Source organism: Stegostoma tigrinum, chromosome 2, assembly GCF_030684315.1.
Source record: "Stegostoma tigrinum isolate sSteTig4 chromosome 2, sSteTig4.hap1, whole genome shotgun sequence".
In the NCBI taxonomy this organism is placed as follows: domain Eukaryota; kingdom Metazoa; phylum Chordata; class Chondrichthyes; order Orectolobiformes; family Stegostomatidae; genus Stegostoma; species Stegostoma tigrinum.
In genome coordinates this window covers 31077464-31096364 of record NC_081355.1, presented here as the reverse complement: position 1 = coordinate 31096364, position 18901 = coordinate 31077464, and the positions used below count along the sequence as shown (strand labels likewise).

The 18901-nt window shown below is 40.6% G+C and overlaps 1 protein-coding gene across 5 annotated transcripts in view; it reads left to right on the top strand.

Moving 5' to 3' along the window:
• Positions 1 to 18901, top strand: part of cdkal1 (CDK5 regulatory subunit associated protein 1-like 1) — a 620961-nt gene that overhangs the window by 199610 nt on the left and 402450 nt on the right. For all 5 annotated transcript variants that reach the window (XM_059653106.1, XM_048562402.2, XM_048562395.2 and 2 more), the window contains 2 exons: positions 2318 to 2414; positions 10594 to 10642. In XM_059653106.1, the coding sequence (XP_059509089.1) occupies positions 2318 to 2414; positions 10594 to 10642 (146 nt within the window). The remainder of the gene's footprint in view (positions 1 to 2317; positions 2415 to 10593; positions 10643 to 18901) is intronic.

Below are 18901 nucleotides of genomic sequence, written 5' to 3'. Positions count from 1 at the left end.
CCCACCTCTAAACTTAATTCTACGCTTTTCATGTCTTGATTTTTTTTTTGCTTTGAGTCCCTTTTTGCCCTTGGGCATTTGTGTATGTTTCCTTTTCCAAGGGCAAATGATTCCATATTTTCCTTTTAACCTTCTGTTTTTTTTTATATATTGTCTAATCTCTGCATTTCACAATATACAATGAATTATTCTACAGCATGAAAATTCTGACATTTCCTATAACCACCAGATTTTGTTAATGATCATTGTAATGTTTGTGTTTTCCTCCAACTTCTAAGGTGGTTAATTTTTTATAGAAAACTGAGTTAGTTTTCTGTCCTTTTACAAACTTTAGGTCCTTGAAATCCAAGCAATGCAACATCTGAACATTTACTTGAATTTGTCTTTTACCTCTGTGGTCATCATGATGGCTGATTCTTTGTCCTTTAACTTCTTAACACAAGATAATGCACCTGATCAGCAATGTTTAGTAAATATCGTATTTTGTGAGAATAGCTATATCTTAATGAGCTCTCTGGTGAGAATCAGGTATAGAGATACTAAAAAATATGGCTTTTCACAATGAATCCTTTGAGGTGGATTAGAAACAGATTTTAAGTCAATCATAGAGTCCCGACAGTGTGGAAACAGGCCCTTCAGCCCAACAAGTCCACAATGACCCTCAGCACATCCCATCAAGACCCATCCTCCTATAATCCACCTAACCTACACATCCCTGAACACTACAGGCAATTTAGCATGGCCAATCCACTTAGCTATTACATCTTTGGACTGTGGGAGGAAACTGCAGCACCCGGAGGAAACCCATGCAGACTTGGGGAGAATGTGCAAACTCCACACAGGCAGTCGCCTGAGGGTGGAAGCGAACCCAGGTCCCTGGCGCTGTGAGGCAGCGGTGCTAACCACAGCCACTGTGCTGTGATGAAGTAAAGAATAAAGGATAGACCTGTTAAACTAAATACATGAAAACAAGATTTTAAAAAAAATACATCTGGTCAAAAAGAAGTCAAGCTGGAGGGCAGAATTTGTGATCTGAATATGTTGAACTCCGTGTCAAGATCAATACCCAATCACAATGTGATGTGCTATTTGACATGCTTTCACTGACCTTCAGTGTAACATTCTGGGAGGCTGATGACAGATATGTGAGTGTAAGAGCATTATGGTGAATTAAAATGGCAAAAAATTGGAAGGCCTGCCATTGCATCTTGCCGTGCAATTGCAGGAAATGTAACAATCGCTCTTTTACCTCTTTTGTTGTAACTTTACAAGCTGCCAAACACTCCAACCAAATGAAACAGCAGTTATCTTGTGCTTCTTTCCTTTAGTTTAGTGTACTTGTTGCTCACAATGTGATTTGCTTTACAATGGAGACCAAAATGAAGACTGGATGACTGATTTTCACAAAAGTGCTCAGTCTGCTGTGTGAACCCGACAACCTTTTTGATTCAGAGATGTGTTCTACCAATTTTGCCATGTTGTTCAATGAAACACAGGAAAATGGCAACATAAACCGAAGACAAGGGAGACACACGTAGCATTTCTACAGATGCCGCAACTGTTTGAGAAATCTTATAACAAATTCATTCTCATATTTGGAAACCTGTACATTACACTACTTCGAATGAAGGGATGTCCCACATTTTTTCAATACTTTTTCAGTGAAAGTGTTTGCAATGTATCGGTAACTCCAATTCAAATAAACTAAAATGACTGTAGCTAGTGATCTATATGTGGTCTGTTTTTGAGTTGCTATTTCTGTTGTTAGTACCAGTTTGCAGTTGGTCAGCTTCTTCAACTTTTCCAGCTTGTGACCCTGCAACATCTGTGTGGGCTTTGTCAGTCTGGTGTGTTTTTCAAAATGTTAAAGAACCATGCTGTAAACTTGACCAGATTTAATTGTATCATTTACCAGATTATTGCAGTTCATAACAATTAAATTGGAAAAATCGGTATTTTGATTGAATTTTGTGGATCAGATTTGTAGTGATGTTAAATTGAGGGTGTGAATACTTGTATTCATGAGAGTTCCATTGTATTAAACGTATGTTCTGCATTGGAAATATTTGCAAATCAAACTTATAATTGAGGAGTAGGTAGTAATAACTATGGAAAAACTTGATAAAGGGTCTGCTTTAATTTGATTTGTAGTAAACATGGATCACTTCAGTTCTGACGTTTAAAGAGACTTAAGAAGTAAATGTACTTTCAGAATTTTAGAGGTGCCAAATTAATAATTGTAGTTACAATTTTCTTGACTTTATTAGTTACTGTATGTAAAATCATGTAATTTCATATCACATTATTTCTACTTCAGGAAAGCTCAAGAACAGAATAAAAAGGTAGTAGTTGCTGGATGTGTTCCTCAAGCCCAACCACGGATGGACTACATTAAAGGCTTGAGCATTATTGGGGTAAGAATATTTTTCTAATAAGTCACCTAAAAAATTCAGCTTTTCAAAAAGTTTACATTAGTTCATAGAAGTGTAGAATCCCTGTAGTGCGGAAAGAGGCCGTCGAGTCTGCAGCTACCCACACCCAGCTCCCCTCGTAACCCCCATTTGCCATGGCTAATCCGTCTAATCTGCACATCCCTGGACTCTGCAAGACAATTTAGCATGGCCAATCCACCCAACCACCTTTGGACTGTGGGAGGAAACCGGAGCACTCAGTGGAACCCTACTCAGACAAAGGGAAAATGTGCAGACTCCACCCAGATAGTCGCCTAACGCTGGAATCACACTCAGACCCCTGGCACTGTGCCTTAGCAATGCTAACCACTGAGCCACTGTTACACCTGTAACTCTTTGATCTTTGTGTATGCCTAGTTTGGATTTGGCAAATGCCTTGTCTTGAGGATCTCAGAGTGTTAAAATCTAGAAGATTGGCAAATTGAATGTTGTGTTTGGAAGGAGATGGATTCTTGCAGTATTATATGAAGTCCATAGTTTCTCCTTAATAGTTTTCTACCACTTTTAAAAAAAAATCTCTGGTTTGTGTTTTGCTCCTTTTTAAGATCATTAAATATTTTGAGGAGAGTCTTAAATCCTTAAGTGGATGGAAATCGTGGAGGAAATGCAATATTCTGAAATTTCAAGCATGACTATTACTGCCTTCCCTTATGGACTTAATGAAAAAGTACTTGACTGCATGCAAGTATCCTGGTCACTAGAGGTGATGGAATAATGTTGGACAAGCAGATCAGTATTTAGTACAGCTATTTACATAATTAGTATGTGAAAATTCAGCTTCTTTATATTGCTTTAAACAGGCGTATTACATTACTGCCTCTAGCACAACTTCCTGAGATCTCTGGGAAACTTGCCAGTGAAAAGGTGGTTTGTCATAGAGTGTTTAGGGTTCAGGTTGTCCAATATGAGTAAAACCTCAATGCTTGCACTCCTTGGTCGGTTCTGCTGGCTAAAGTTTTGTATCATGAACTTAAGCTTTCAACCAGCCACCATTGAGTTGCGGTATGCTATAAATACTTCCGATAAGCCATTGTCATCAAACCAAATTTCTCTGTTTCAAAAAATAATACTAATGATTGACATTATATTTTGAAAAGTTTAATGTTATTGATAATTCAGGAAAGGTATGATTGGGCTATTACCTTTAAAATGTATAATATAATTCCTGAGCTGAGTGGGAAGGGCCTGCTATTTGTGCTGTAACTATCAACCCTATTATTGACAGCCATACCTCAATAGGGTAGCACACCTGGAAATCAATCTCCGTTATTTTAGGAGTCATTACATAAGTTGAAGAATTTGTCAAAGTCTACAAAATTCTCCAATTTACCTGTCTTTCTTGACCAAGGGTGACGGCATGAATCAGGTTTCTGTACTTAAAAAGAACTGCTATTTATTACAAATAGATAGATTCTTGTTACAAGTAAATAACCATGGACTATTCATGTATAACTCTAATATTTAAATCTCTAACCTCCTTGTAAAACTCACCCTGCAAATGCATGCAGATAAATTTTAAAAATTGGTATAATGGATGGAGGGAAAAGCTGAGCAAGCAGTTGTTGGAGGCCAATCACCCCAGCTTCAGGACATCTCTGCAGGAGTTCCTCAGGGTAGTGTCCTGGGCCCAACCATCTTCAACTGCTTCATCAATGACCTTCCCTTCATCATAAGGTCAGAAGTGGGGATGCTCACTGATGATTGCACAATGTTCAGCACTATTCATGACTCCTCAGATACTGAAGCAGTCCATGTTCACCTGCAACAAGATCTGGACATATCCAGGCTTGGGCAGACAAATGGCAAGTGACATTCACGCCACACAAATGCCATGCTATGACCATCACCGATAAGAGAGAACCTAACCACTGCCCCTTGACATTCAGTGGTGTTACCATCACTGAATCCCCCACTATCAACATCCTGAGTGTTATCATTGACCAGAAACTCAGCTGGACTCACCACATTAACACAGTGGCTACAAGAGCAGGCCAGAAGCTGGGAATACTGCGGCGAGTAACTCGCCTCCTGACTCCTGTCCACTGTCTACAAGGCACAAGTCAAGGGTATGCTGAAATACTTACTTGGATGAGTACAGCCCCAACAACACTCAAGAAGCCTGACACCATTCAGGACAAAGCAGCCGGCTTGACTGGCACTACATCTACTAGCATTCACTCCCTCCACCACTGACACTTAATAGCAGCAGTGTTTACTATCTACAAGATGCGCTGCAAAAATTCACCAAAGATTCTCAGACAGCACCTTCCACACACACAACCACTTCCATCTAGAAGGACAAGGGCAGCAGATATATGGCAACACCATCACCTCCAAGTTCCTCTCCAAGTCACTCACCATCTTGACTTGGAAATATATTGCTGTTCCTTCATTGTCGCTGGGTCAAAAACTTGGGATTCCCTCCCTCGTGGCATTGTGGGTCAATCCATAGCAGGAGGACTGCAGCGGTTCAAAAGGCGGCTCACCACCACCTTCTCATAGGCAACTAGGGATGCGCAAGAAATGTTGGCCAGCCAATGATGCCCGCATCCCATAAATGAATTTAAAAAACCCTTGTTAAACAACAGAACTACATTTGTATTTCTCCAGTCCTCTGGCATCTCACCTGTGTCTAGTGAAAATTGGGAAGTAATCCTCAGAGCATCTGCTGTTTCCTTCTTGACCACTTTCAAGATCGTTGGAAACAATCCATTTGGCTCTGTCTACTTATCTACTTTCAAGGATTCCAACTCCTCTAACAATTTCTCTCTTGCTATGATTATTTTGTCCTGTTTTTCTCATTGCCGTTCTTGGAATATTGTTTCTGCATCATTCCGTTTCTTTGTGAAAACAGAAACCAAAAATTCATTTGAAATTCTTCCCATATGTTCTGCATCTTCACCCAAGTTCCCTCCTTCATTTCTGACAGGCCCCACTTTTTCCTTAACTACTGTTGCTCTTTATATACCGGTAAAACATCTTTGGGACTTCTTCCAATTTACTTGCTAATACAATTTCATGCCCTCTCTTTGATTTCCTTATTTATTTTCTATTTGATACCTGTATTTTCTATGCTCCTTGAGGCTACCTGCCGTGTTGAGTTTTTTTATAGCTATAATGTGTGTTTTTTTCTATTTAATCTTCCCCTTTGTTTTTCAAAACAGCCATTGGTGTCTAGATTTGGTAGTGTCTTCTTGGAGAGAACATGTCAGCTTTGTCTCCCATTGCATTACCGTTGATTTATCCTTCGGCAGTACTTTCTAGTCCACCTCAGTCAAATCATTTTGCAGGTTTGCAATATTGGTGTCTCTTCCACTAACCTGGAGTTGAAAGCTTTTACTCCTGATGCGTCTCTGTCCCTTTCCATAATGACGCTAAATATAACCAAATTGTGTCACTATCCCTGATATAGTTGCCCAAACAACTTCACCCACTTGCCCATCTTTATTTCTCAATGCTAAACCCAGAATTGTATAAACTCATTGGATTTGTCACATATTGTTTTAAAAAAAAATTCCTGGACACAGCATATTTTCACCTTCTATGCCCCCTGTCTTGTTTGAAACCCAGCTGACATTGGGATAGTTAAAGTCTTCTACTGTTATTGCCCTCTTATTCGTACAGGCAGAAGTTTGTATACATACATGTTCTTCTATCTCTTTGTTGTCATTTGGGGGTCTATAGTATATGCCTGATAGAGTGATTGCCCCTTTGTTTATATCTAAGCTCAACCCAAAAAGCCTCATTTGTTAACACATTTAGTATATTATCCCTTCCTAACTGCAATTGATACTTTTTAATCAATACTGGTACCAGTTCCCTTTTTTATTACCCACTCTATCCTCCCTGAAAACTTCATACCCAGACATATTGAGCTGCCGGTTTTGTCTCTCTGTTAGCCAGGTGTCCATTATTGGCAACAACATCGTGCTGCCAAGTACCTATCTGTGCCCTTGGTTCATCTGGTTTGTGTGTAATACTCCTTACATTGAAGTATGAACAGCTCAACCCTGTCAATTTGCTTTGCTGGTTGCTTTTTAATCTTTGTTTCTCTTGTGTTTCCAAGTCACTGACTGCATCACCAGTTAATGTTCTACTGAATCTGACCTGTCTAAGCCAATCCTTTGGTTCCCATCCCTCTACCATTACTAGTTTAAAACCTCACCAGTGGAACTCGCAAAAATCCCCTCTGCTTGGACGATCAACAGTGTAAACAGTACTTACAATGTATTGGCAACCTGCTCTTAAAAAGAGCTGTAATCCCTTCTGCAATTCTTCATTTTTAAAACAGTCCTTTTCCCACCTTGGTTCACGGTCAAAAGTATGGAAAAGTGAAAAGGTACGGTCTTTACCCTATATTCTGTTCATTGAGCCATCGGTTAATTTGTTCTTCGTTAGTTGCATGCTTTTTCTCACATTCTCAGTTACATTGTTTTTCTCCTTTGCATTTGGTTGATAATTTGCATTTTCCTTGTTTTAGTATCCTACAATAACTATTTTTATCTAATTTCAATTTGGTCCCTAATCACATTTCACTAAAATGAAAGACTATGAAATGCAGCCATTGCAAAATCTCAATGAAGAATGCAGAGAGTAGGGTTAAAAGGATCCTTCTCTGGATGGCAGCTGGTGACTCGTGGTTTTCCACAAGGGTCAGTGTTGGGACCACAGCTTTTCACTTTATGATCTAGATGAAGGAACTGAGGGTGTTCTGGCTCAGTTTGCAGACGATACAAAGATAGGTAGAGGGACGGGTAGTATTGAAAATGAGGGGAGGCTGCAGAAGGATTTAGACAGGCTAGGAGAGTGGGCAAAGAAGTGGCAGATGGAGAACTACGTGGAAAAATGTGAGGTTGTGCAATTTGGTAAGAAGAATATAAGCATGGACTATTTTCTGAATGGGGAAAAAATTCATAAATCTGAAGTGCAAAGAGACTTGGGAGTTCTAGTCCAGGATTCTCTCAGCGTAAGCTTGCAGGTTGAGTCAGTAGTCAGGAAGGCAAATGCAACTTTGGCACTTATTTTGAGAAGACTTGAATATAAAAGCAGGGATGTACTTCTGAGGCTCTATAAGGCTCAGGCCAGGCCACATTTGGAGTATTGTGTGCAGTTTTGAGCTCCATATTTCAGGAAAGATGTACTGGCCCTGGAGTGGGTTCAGAGGAGATTCATGAGAATGGTCCCGGGAATGAAAAGCTTAACATATGAGGAAAAATTGAGGACTCTGGGTTTATACTTGTTGGAGTTTAGAAAGATGAGGGGGGATCTAATTGAAACTTAGAATACTGAGTGGCCTGGACAGAGTGGATGTTGGGAAGATGTTTCCATTGGTAGGAGAGACTAGGACCTGAAGGCACAGCCTTCAAGTAAAGGGAAAACCTTTTAGAATAGAGATAAGGTGAAATGTCTTTAGTCAGAGAGTGGTGAATCTATGGAGGATTCCTAGTCCAGGTCATTGAGTATATTCAACCCAGAGATAAATAGGTTCTTGATTGTCTCGGGGATCTAAGGTTATGGAGAGAAAGCGGGAGAATGGGGCTGAGAAGCATATCAGCCGCTATTGAATGGCAGAGCAGACTCGATGGGCTGAATGGCCTAACTTCTGCTCCTTTGTTTTATGGTCTTATGGCTTCTTATTCATAGGTGAAGGGTAATGGAAAGCAAACTATTGAGAGTAGAGGAAAAAAAACCTGAAGTCAGATGCCTGATGAGGATGGGAAATAAAAACATTTTTCAGCAGAGAGAAGTAAGCCATTTCTTTGAGAGTGAGTGAGAAGAAGGTTACACATAATACGGGGTCGAAGGCTGAAAATTTATTGACATGAATGAAATGAAGCAGACATGCTCAGGTAGAATCACTTTCATGCCCACTTTCCACTTCATCACCCTGTGTACTCATCAGATCATCCTCCAACATTTTTCCAAACTTCAGCACTATGACAGAACATTTACCACTTTCCTAACCCTTCCCTTTCGCACTCACTACTGTGTCAACTTGTCCAATTGCAGGAGTACAACACTTGTTCTTTTACATCATTTAAGCACAATGCTCCTTCCAAATGAAACTTTTTTTGTTACTACTTGCAATTTAGTACACTGTATTTGCTGTTCACAATCCCTCAAATGTAGATTGGGTGACCACTTTGCGAAATAAACCTGTTAATTCTGCAAGCGTACTCCTGAGCTTTTGGTTACTTGTTATTTTAATTCTCCATCTTGCTCCTTCTTTGCTGTCTGTGTCTATGTCTCCTACAGTGAAGCTTGTAAGGCAACACCTCATGTCTTGTCTAGCTCTGTGCAGATTTCTGGATTTACCACAAAGTTCAGCAACTTTAGCTCATAACCACTGTCTCCATCTTGTACTTATTGTTTTGTCTTGCTGTCTTTTCCTTTCTGTATTTCGACATGTTGCTTTAGCTGGCAATGAAACCATTCACGCCTTTTCTGGACACAGTTGACATCTCTTTATTATTCTTTACCAATGCCTTTGGCATTTGTATGATGAAATCTTTGGTCAGTTATTCTCCTCCCCGCTTTACCCTACCACAAACCTTTGCTTTTATTCTTCTTGTCACTCATTCCATTCTCATGGCTTGCAAAAACCTCACTGTTCTGATGAAATAGCATATTTGATTTGATTTGATTTATTGTCATGCGCACCTAAGTATAGAGAGAAGTTTTTACAAACGGTTCAGGCAGGTCACAGTAAGCATGGACACAGAGGTCATAGGGTGCTTGGACAGGGTGAGGCATACAGGTTACATTGCACAGGAGGTGCGTGAAGCAAGATCAGCATTAGCATGATCAACATTATTTGAAGTTGGAATGGCAGGGAAGAAGCTGTTCTTCAACCTGTTGCGTGTGTTCAAGTTTCTGTTTCTTCTAGGTTATAGGAGAACATTACTGAGGCGGGAGGGGCCTTTGATGTTGGCAGCCTTTCTGTAGCAACAAGTATAAATAGAGTCCATGGATGGAAGTTTGCCTTCTGTGATGGTCTGGGCTGTGCACACAACTTTCTGTGTTTCTTAATGGTCCTGGGAAGAACAGTTGCCGTACCAGGCTATTAGGCACCCAAATGGTGTCAGTGGTGCATCTGTAAAAGTTGGTGAGGGTCCTTATGGACATGCTGAATTTTCAGAGCTGCCTGAGGAAGAAGATGCATTGTTGTGCTTTCTCGACCATCACAGCCACGTAGGAAGTCTAGGACAGGTTGTCGGTTATCGTCACTGTTAGGAATTTGACGTTCTCAATCCTCTTAACCTCCTCTCCATTGATGTTGGTTGGGACGTGTTCTCTTCCTTTTTTTCTGAAGTCAGTGATCAGTTCTTTAGTTTTGCCAACATTGAGAGAGAGGTCGTTGTCATTGCACGACACAAACCAAACCCTCTATCTCCTTTTTGTATTCTGACTCATTGTTATTTGATATCTGTCCTACCAATATAGTGTCATCAGCAAACTTGTAATGTTTGTTCACCATATTCAGAAACTTTGGAGAGAAAAAGAATGTTGGAGGTTGCATAATCATTAGTAACAAGTATCTAAAACTGGTGAGAGATAATGATGACTTATGCTGCTTGGAATTTGTAAAGTCTCTATAGCATTTGAAAACATGTAACTTGAATTTATAAAATTCCTGATTCCCAAACATCAAAAATTGGGTTGACAGCTCATCAGCTTAGGGATTTAAAAAGAACACATGGCCCAGTAATACACTCTCTTGATGTATCTACTGCAGACCCCAATCAAACAGTGAGGTTAACCCAAGAGAAGTGAGATAAAAACTGAGAGAGAATCAACATGTGCCACTTTTGTATATCTTCAACTTCATGCTTAAAGGCATCAGTTGTAAGTCCAATGCACTGGTTTCTGTTTAAAAGGATTAAACCGTTTCAGTCACCCACACCTTAACAGTTGAAAGAGGCAAATTCTGTTGGTGACTACAGGAGGAGTAAGCAATAACCTTTTCATGAAGTTGGTTCCACTAAACAAGTATGTTATTTTTCATTTTCAAGTTACAATGTCTAATACGTGGCTTAAATCTTTTGGAACACTGCCTTTTTAGGATAGAACATTGTTGTCAATTCTCATCGGAAATGTAATAAAACTGTTTTTCCCTTGTCAGGTTCAGCAAATAGATCGTGTAGTTGAAGTTGTTGAAGAAACAATTAAAGGTGAGTTTTTCTTGAAACATGGTGAAATAGGGTTTTTTTACATTTTGTTTCAGAAAATGAAGATGTAAATATGTGTTAATATGTTCTGAATTAAATTTTGCATAATACAAGTTTTATGCTCCCAAGCAAAACTTGAATTTGAAGTTAGGGTTTGACTTTGTTCACTCAATTTCTCTTTCTAATTGTTGATGCCTGGTAACAATGCTTACCTTTACATTGAGAGAGTGATGATCATTTTAGATTTAACTTCCTCAGAATTCCTAGCACTTTTTCCTTACTAATATCCACCTTCTCTAGCCTACCAGCCTGTTTCACGCTGGCCTCGTCTACAACTAGGTCCCTCTCAGTTGTGAATACTGAAGAAAAATATTCATTAAGAACCTCTGCTATCACCTTAGGCTGTGTGCACAAATTCCCTTTACAATCCTTGATCGGCCCTACCCTTTCTCTGGTCATTCTCTTATTCCTCATGTACGTGTAAGAGGCCTTGGAGTTGTCCTTGATCCTGTCTGCCAAGATTTTCTGACACCCCCATATAGCTCTCTTAACCTCTTTCTTCAGCTCCTTCCTGGATAACTTGTATTCCTCTGGACCCTTTTCCGTTCTTTGTTTCCTAAACCATAAGCATCCTTCTTCCTCTTAACCAGTTGTTCGACCTCTCTTAAGAACCAAGGCTCCTTCATGCGACCGCATCTTCCCTGCTTGCCAGGGACAAATGATATTTCATGATATACAAATTGTTATCTTATTAAGCCTATTAAAACATATGTTCATAAATAGGAAATCCCACGACATAACATTAAGTATTAAGATGCCTTTTTGACTTGATGAATCAATCGTTCAGAAAATGTTATTTTCGTTTTCTTCTTAAATCTGCCTTGTAAATTCAACATGTGAAAGAAGAAGAGAGGTTGCTTCAAAGTTATTTTTAATAGCTTTATCTAAAGAGGTCTTATATTTGAAATTTGTCCTTCTATTAGAATGATTTAAGACAGATTGACCAGCAGAGTTTGGATGATACTGTTGTAAAAGAATAGTCCCTTTAAAAGATAAAGCTAAAGATGTCTTGTCCTACCTGATCATACAGATGCTTTCTTGTTAGGGAGAGACGACTGGTGGTAGTTTAACCCGAAGGTCATCACACCTGAAGCGAGGGCAGACATTGAGAAAGAGAGTCCCACATGGCAACGTCAGCCATTGAGGGAACTGAACATGCTTAGTTGACATCCCTCCATATTGCAACATGATAGCCAGGCAACTGAATCAACAGATGCTCACAACATGATGGAAAGATAATGGAGAGTAGCTACTGTGTAACAGAGCAAACATGTTCATATCTGGGCTTTGTCCCTGTCTTTGAAGCAGAAGCTTACGTTCAGGCCGCACCTTTTCCAGAGGTTTGTCATAACACAGTTTGATTTTAAGATATGTAACATCTAATACCTGGTATTCGAGGGCTCTTATCATTCTTTGGTATTGTTCCAACTCTGAGCCAGGAGACTTGGGTGATAACCCTACATGTTCCAGAGATGTGAAATAACACCTCTGAACATAGTGATTAGAAAATACCTAAAACCGTTATGTTATGGCTATTGTGGTGCAATGGTGGCATCCCCACTCTGGACCAGGAGGCCTGATTCACATCCCATCTGTACCAGAGGTGTGTTGGAACATCACTGAGCAGTTGGTTCAAATACTAAAACCATTATGTTAAAATGCAGTTTGAAAAGAGCCATGGCTAAGTGCTGACAGGATTTTTTGGGACGGGGAGTGTGAAGAAGCAGGTCTGTTGTATGCCCCAACTAGCATGGGTATCAACCCCCAGGCTGTTGGTGTTAAATTGATATACACACTAGCTGTCCAACCCTCTGAGCTAACCACCCCTCTCAATCAATGACCTTGTGCGGTAGCTGGCCATGTTATAATGGAGGTATGTCAGTTGATCTTGAATCTGCTCTCAGTTGGAGTATAACTATGCTAATCCAGAAGATTCGTTGACTCAGAACTAAAAGAAGGAAAACTGCCTGATACGCAGCCCCAACTCCATTCATTTAGTCCATGTTTGCAGGGGACAATTAAACTATACTATCTACAGCTCCAAATGAGGTAAATTAGTTGAGCAAAGACTGAGCAAATGAGGGACAATCCTGGCTCAGTTCTGTACTTATAATTGACAGCAGATGAGCAGGCATGGCTTCATGTTGGTATTTACACATAATAAAAATATTCCCAAATACGAATTAGCTCTTTCCGTCTTGCTCACATTTTCCTTCCTTCCCAGTCCTTTTGGTGTTCGGCCACCTGTAAATTATTTTGACATTAATTATTGGTGGCAGTGCATTCCACAGTCTTGCCACACTCAACAAAGAAATCCTGCCTAAATTTTTCATTTACTTTGTTGGTGGCTATTCTGCATGGGTGCTGGAATATTTGAAACTGAAAGGAAAGACTGAGAAATTATTTTTGTTCAAAATGCTAATTCGTAGTGAAGTTCTTCGATGGTATTACTGGTAAAGTGACCTGTGAGCTAGAATCCGACTAGTCCTTTTAATAAGAGGGAGAGGGCAGTTTGAGACTTGTCAGTAAACTAATCTGAAGTTGGGTGACCTGAGAAACCAAAAATACTGGTGAAAATGCTGCTTACGTTATTGGCTCAAACAGTTTTTAAGTGAATGAGTCAGGCAGAACAAAGGTGGCATGTGAGATTATAGCATATTCCAAAACCACTTGGACCAAATGACCCGTTTCTGTGCATTGTTCACTTTTAATTCCAAATAAGGTCTCAATATTAAGGAGTCCTGCTGAAACAAATAATTTAAAAAAAAAGCTTGTTTTGATAGAAGGGATGCTGAATATTGATAGTATGCAGATAGCCTCGATGCAGAAATATGGGAGTGAGACGAAGCTTAAATGTGATGAGGTGCGAATGTTAGCTGGGGAATTTGGTACAGAGGAGAAGGTGTTACTTTAAAACTCTCCCTTTTTTCGCCTTCAGAAGCTGGTGAACAGTCGAGCCTTTAATTAGGTATGCAGAAAAGTAATGGTTAATTTTTCAGATTGAATTGCTGTAAATACAGCCTGGAATCCTAACTGGCACTGGGAGATATTGGTATTACACTAAACTTGTAGCTGAATTAAGAATCCACTCTAAGGTAAGTTCCAGGACTGCATCTCTCACGCTGGCCTCCAACCAGGTCTCATTGTTTGGACTGGCTGCTGCCCAGGACTGCCTCCACCACATCGGCCGCTGCCCAGGATTTGAAATTCTCCCACAGAGAGCAATGGAGACTAGGTCATTTAATATATTTAAACCTGGAAGACTGACATTTTAATCACTGAGGAGTTGACTGACATGCGAAACAGGCAGGAAAGTGGAGATAAGACCATAGGCACATTGGTCATGGTCATACCGAAAGGCAGAGCAGGCTTGATGTGCCAGATCTATTGAGATACAGTGGGATTTTATTTGCTTGTTATGGAAAATTATGAGATTGCACTGTCAGTGGCCCAGTAGAATTCAGCCTGACTGGGTCTTGACTTCCATTTCTTGTTGTCTATAGGATTTTGAATTGAGTTGGGATGACCTCCATTCAGTTATACATGTTTGCATATTCGCCACAAAAAACTGCTCATTATTTACAATAAATTGATATTTGTTTGTTTATTTGGAAAGGCCCTATAGAACATTATTACTAAACAAAATAAAGTGTGATTTCTGGATAGGGACAATGCATTTGTTTTCCCGGGACTGTTTGTGTGTCATTGTGACCATTACCATACCTAAATCTGCCATGTATATGTTTTTGCAGCAATAGAAGATGTTGGCTAATGTTATTGCCTTATCTGCTGAATTTCCAGCTCATTAAAATTTGGTGTTCCTTTTTACCCTAAATCTGTCTGAATACAGAAAATGTTTCAAACCTTTCCTGTTCCAGAGAGAAGTCTAACGTCGGTCAGTCAAGGTCACAGATTTCTCTTAAGGTTATGTTTAATACCAAGTTGACAAAATAAAAGAAGAGTATTGAAATCCTAGGCATCGCATTGGTAGAAATTTTTTGTGTTCGAATGTCAGGATTTGATTGTTGTATTTGCAAAATCTTCAAATTGCACAATAGAATTGCTTGACCTGGAGCTAAGTCTGTGTTCGGTAAAGTAATCACAAGTAATAGAATTTTGGGGCAGCATAAAACTAAACCACAGTCTAGATACAGGAGTATCTGTTATTACAATGGACAAATGTGCAACTAGTAATCATAATTTAGGTTCACATATGAATTATGCCTCCATATCTAAGTAATGGAGAACTGTTGGCACCCGTGAACCCGCACTTGTACATTAGTGTCTTCAGGAGATGCTGGCAAGGTAGTACAAGTACTTAGAAACAGCAACTTACAGTTTTTTAGTTTTTCTACAGTTAAAATTGTGCGTATTGCTAAAGTTGTTTCTCTGCCACTGAACAGTAGTTGTCAACCTTTTCTCACAACAGGGCTCAACAAATAAATTGCCAGTAGTGTTCAGGGATGTGTCAATTAGGTAGGTTATAGGGGGATGAGTCTGGGTAGAATGCTCTGAGGTTTGGTGTGGACTTGTTGGACCAAAGGACCTGTTTCCACATAATGGATTCTATGATTCCCATAATGAAGGAAGCTTTACATACCAAGCTGAATAAACCTTTTGCCATCATAGTTTTTTTTTCTCCTTTATGAACATACCTTCAGTGTTATGTTTTGCTTTTGTGTCAGTAATTAACTTTATTGCTAGTAACCAAACCATACTCCTCTCTGTATAACTAGGGAAGTTAGGTTGTTTCTCAATTTTATGTAAAATGTAATTTTGGTACAGTGGTATTGTCAGATTCAAACCATAAGATCACGTGTTTACACCTCACATAGAACATGGTTCAGGCTGGCACTACAGGCTAGTATTTAGATTATTACACTCTTGGCTTCAAGAGTGTGAAGGAAGAAATACTTTGCAGGATATACTGTAGCAATAATAGGATGGGTGTTGATGTGGAGGACTTGAAAGGTAAGTATTTTAAATTTATTCTTTTGTAAAATTGAATATGAAAAGCGATCAGTGTAGAAATGATAGGTGATCTAGGGGATTATGTTTTTGGAAGTTTTACTTGAAGCAAAGTGTAGATTGATTTAATAAAGTCTGGAATTGACAGAAGTGAGAGTTTGCCTTTCCACAGCAGAGGCTGACTCATAATGAAGCCAGACAATATTTTTTTCAGATTAAATTCGTAATAAATGAATGAATAGCACAAATTAAGGTTAATGGGTATGACCTTTTAGCCATTGCAGAGACATGGTTGCAAGAATATCAAAGCTGGGAACTTCAGGCAAATCCAGCATACTTGGCAGTGACTCTAGATAGGGCTTTATTCTGAAAGGAGCATTTGGAGAAAATATTTGGAAGGTCAAAACCAGAAACGTTAAATATTGTTGCTGGGCTGAATGAGTTGTTGCTGCCGTAACACTCTGAATCACAGGACTTGCCCTATCATACCCTGCAGCAGAATACCGAGCACCTGTCTGGTAGGTAATCATGCACGAATCTTGTTGACATTCAAATGCGTGCAGTAATTCCAAAAATAACTGGAACCCTCTCTGTAAAACCCCTTGCCTGGCTTTATGTCCTCAAAAGCATCACTCCCCTACACATCTGCTGACCGATAAAAGGAAACAGCTGGTTTAAACCATCCATGCTGTATCTTGCTAAATCACTCCTTGACAGCCTCGTAAGGCCACCCACTGACGGCCTTCCTTCTTAGAACTCCATAATAGTGCAATTTTCTTGAGAAATACACACTGACAAACATCTTTTGGTTAAATGAATGGAAAACACTAGAAGTTACCAACAAGTTCCTTATGACAAACATCAACTGTTGAATGTCAGGCTTTGATCCACCAAGTTAAAGGGGGCTTCTTGCTAAACTGGGTCAGGACAAGCCAGGGCCCTTGTGTAGCCAGCCTCCATTGTTGGATCCTCAGTTTAATTAACCTTTATGCAATTTCATAGAGCCACAACTGAAGTTACATGTTATTGTGGAGATTTCTGTCCACAAATTAAGTGATAGACTGATCACCTTAAGTTGTAGGAATAACACATTGAGAGTGATTCAGGTAAAAGTCTTTGCAATCTTAGATTACTTGTTACTCATTTCAATTAGTACTTCTGCATAGTGCATTGTCTGCTGTTACCGACAATCCATTGTTAGCCACTGACAGTCCCCATTAATAGCCAAGATAATAAAATGTGAGGCTGGATGAACACAGCAGGCCCAGCAGCATCTCAGGAGCACAAAAGCTGACGTTTCGGGCCTAGATCCTTCATCAGAGAGGGGGATGGGGTGAAGGTTCTGGAATAAATAGGGAGAGAGGGGGAGGCGGACCGAAGATGGAGAGAAAAGAAGATAGGTGGGGAGGAGAGTATAGGTGGGGAAGTAGGGAGGGGATAGGGCAGTCCAGGGAAGACGGACAGGTCAAGGAGGTGGGATGAGGTTAGTAGGTAGGAGATGGAGGTGCGGCTTGGGGTGGGAGGAAGGGATAGGTGAGAGGAAGAACAGGTTAGGGAGGCAGAGACTGGTTGGACTGGTTTTGGGATGCAGTGGGTGGAGGGGAAGCGGAATATGAGTTGCTGTTCCTGCAACCTTCGGGTGGCATCATTGTGGCACTGCAGGAGGCCCATGATGGACGTGTCATCTAAAGAATGGGAGGGGGAGTGGAAATGGTTTGCGACTGGGAGGTGCAGTTGTTTATTACGAACCGAGCGGAGGTGTTCTGCAAAGCGGTCCCCAAGCCTCCGCTTGGTTTCCCCAATGTAGAGGAAGCCACACCGGGTACAGTGGATGCAGTATACCACATTGGCAGATGTGCAGGTGAACCTGTGCTTAATGTGAAAAGTCACCTTGGGGCCTGGGCCCGAAGGTTGCAGGAACAGCAACTCATATTCCGCTTGGGAACCCTGCAGCCCAATGGTATCAATGTGGACTTCACCAGCTTCAAAATCTCCCCTTCCCCCACCGCATCCAAAAACCAGCCCAGTTCGTCCCCTCCCCCCACTGCACCACACAACCATCCTAGCTCTTCCCCTCCACCCACTGCATCCCAAAACCAGTCCAACCTGTCTCTGCCTCCCTAACCTGTTCTTCCTCTCACCCATCCCTTCCTCCCACCCCAAGCCGCACCTCCATCTCCTACCTACTAACCTCATCCCACCTCCTTGACCTGTCTGTCTTCCCTGGACTGACCTGTCCCCTCCCTACCTCCCCACCTATACTCTCCTCCCCACCTATCTTCTTTTCTCTCCATCTTCGGTCCGCCTCCCCCTCTCTCCCTATTTATTCCAGAACCCTCACCCCATCCCCCTCTCTGATGAAGGGTCTAGGCCCGAAACATCAGCTTTTGTGCTCCTGAGATGCTGCTGGGCCTGCTGTGTTCATCCAGCCTCACATTTTATTATATTGGATTCTCCAGCATCTGCGGTTCCCATTATCACTGATACAATTTTAACCCCATTAATAGCCAACAATTTTAGGGCTTGAGCTTGTCCATGACCTTACCCCATTCCAGGTCTTGTTATCACAATGTCTGCTACTAGATATAAGCCATTGTCAGCCAGTAACAGACCTAGGCAATAGCTATTCCTCCTCCTAGCCTGACCATTATCCACTCTTTCATCTGTCCAACCATTCTTCTCTTAGTTTGGGCTCTATCTCTACCCTTTTTTTAAACTCTTTACCCTCTTTCCCCAACCCTATCTTCTGCATAAAACAAACACTTTTCTACCTAACTTCAGTTCTGAGGAAGGGTCACTGGACCCAAAATGTTAACTTTGATTTCTCTCCACAAATACTGTGAGATCTGCTGAGCTTTTCCAGCAAATTCTGTTTTTTTTTAGTATTTTTATGCTGTCTAAAGGGCAACATTTGATTCATTAAATTGAAACTGTAATCTTTGAGTGTAACAGGTCTTTAACTTTTTTACAATGTTCAAAAACTTGTATGTGTTATGGCTACAAGAGCAGGCCAGAAGCTGGGAATGCTGGAACAAGTGACACACCTCTTCCTCTTTGATTCCTTAACGTTTGTCTACCATCTGCAAAGTCCAGGTTAGAAGTGTGACAGTATGTTCCCGACTTGCCTGGATGACTGCAACTGTACATTTCTTGACTATAGTCAACTGCAACTTCTTGACTACAGTGTATACCACCTACAAGATGCATTTTAGCAACATGTCAGTCGTCTTTGAC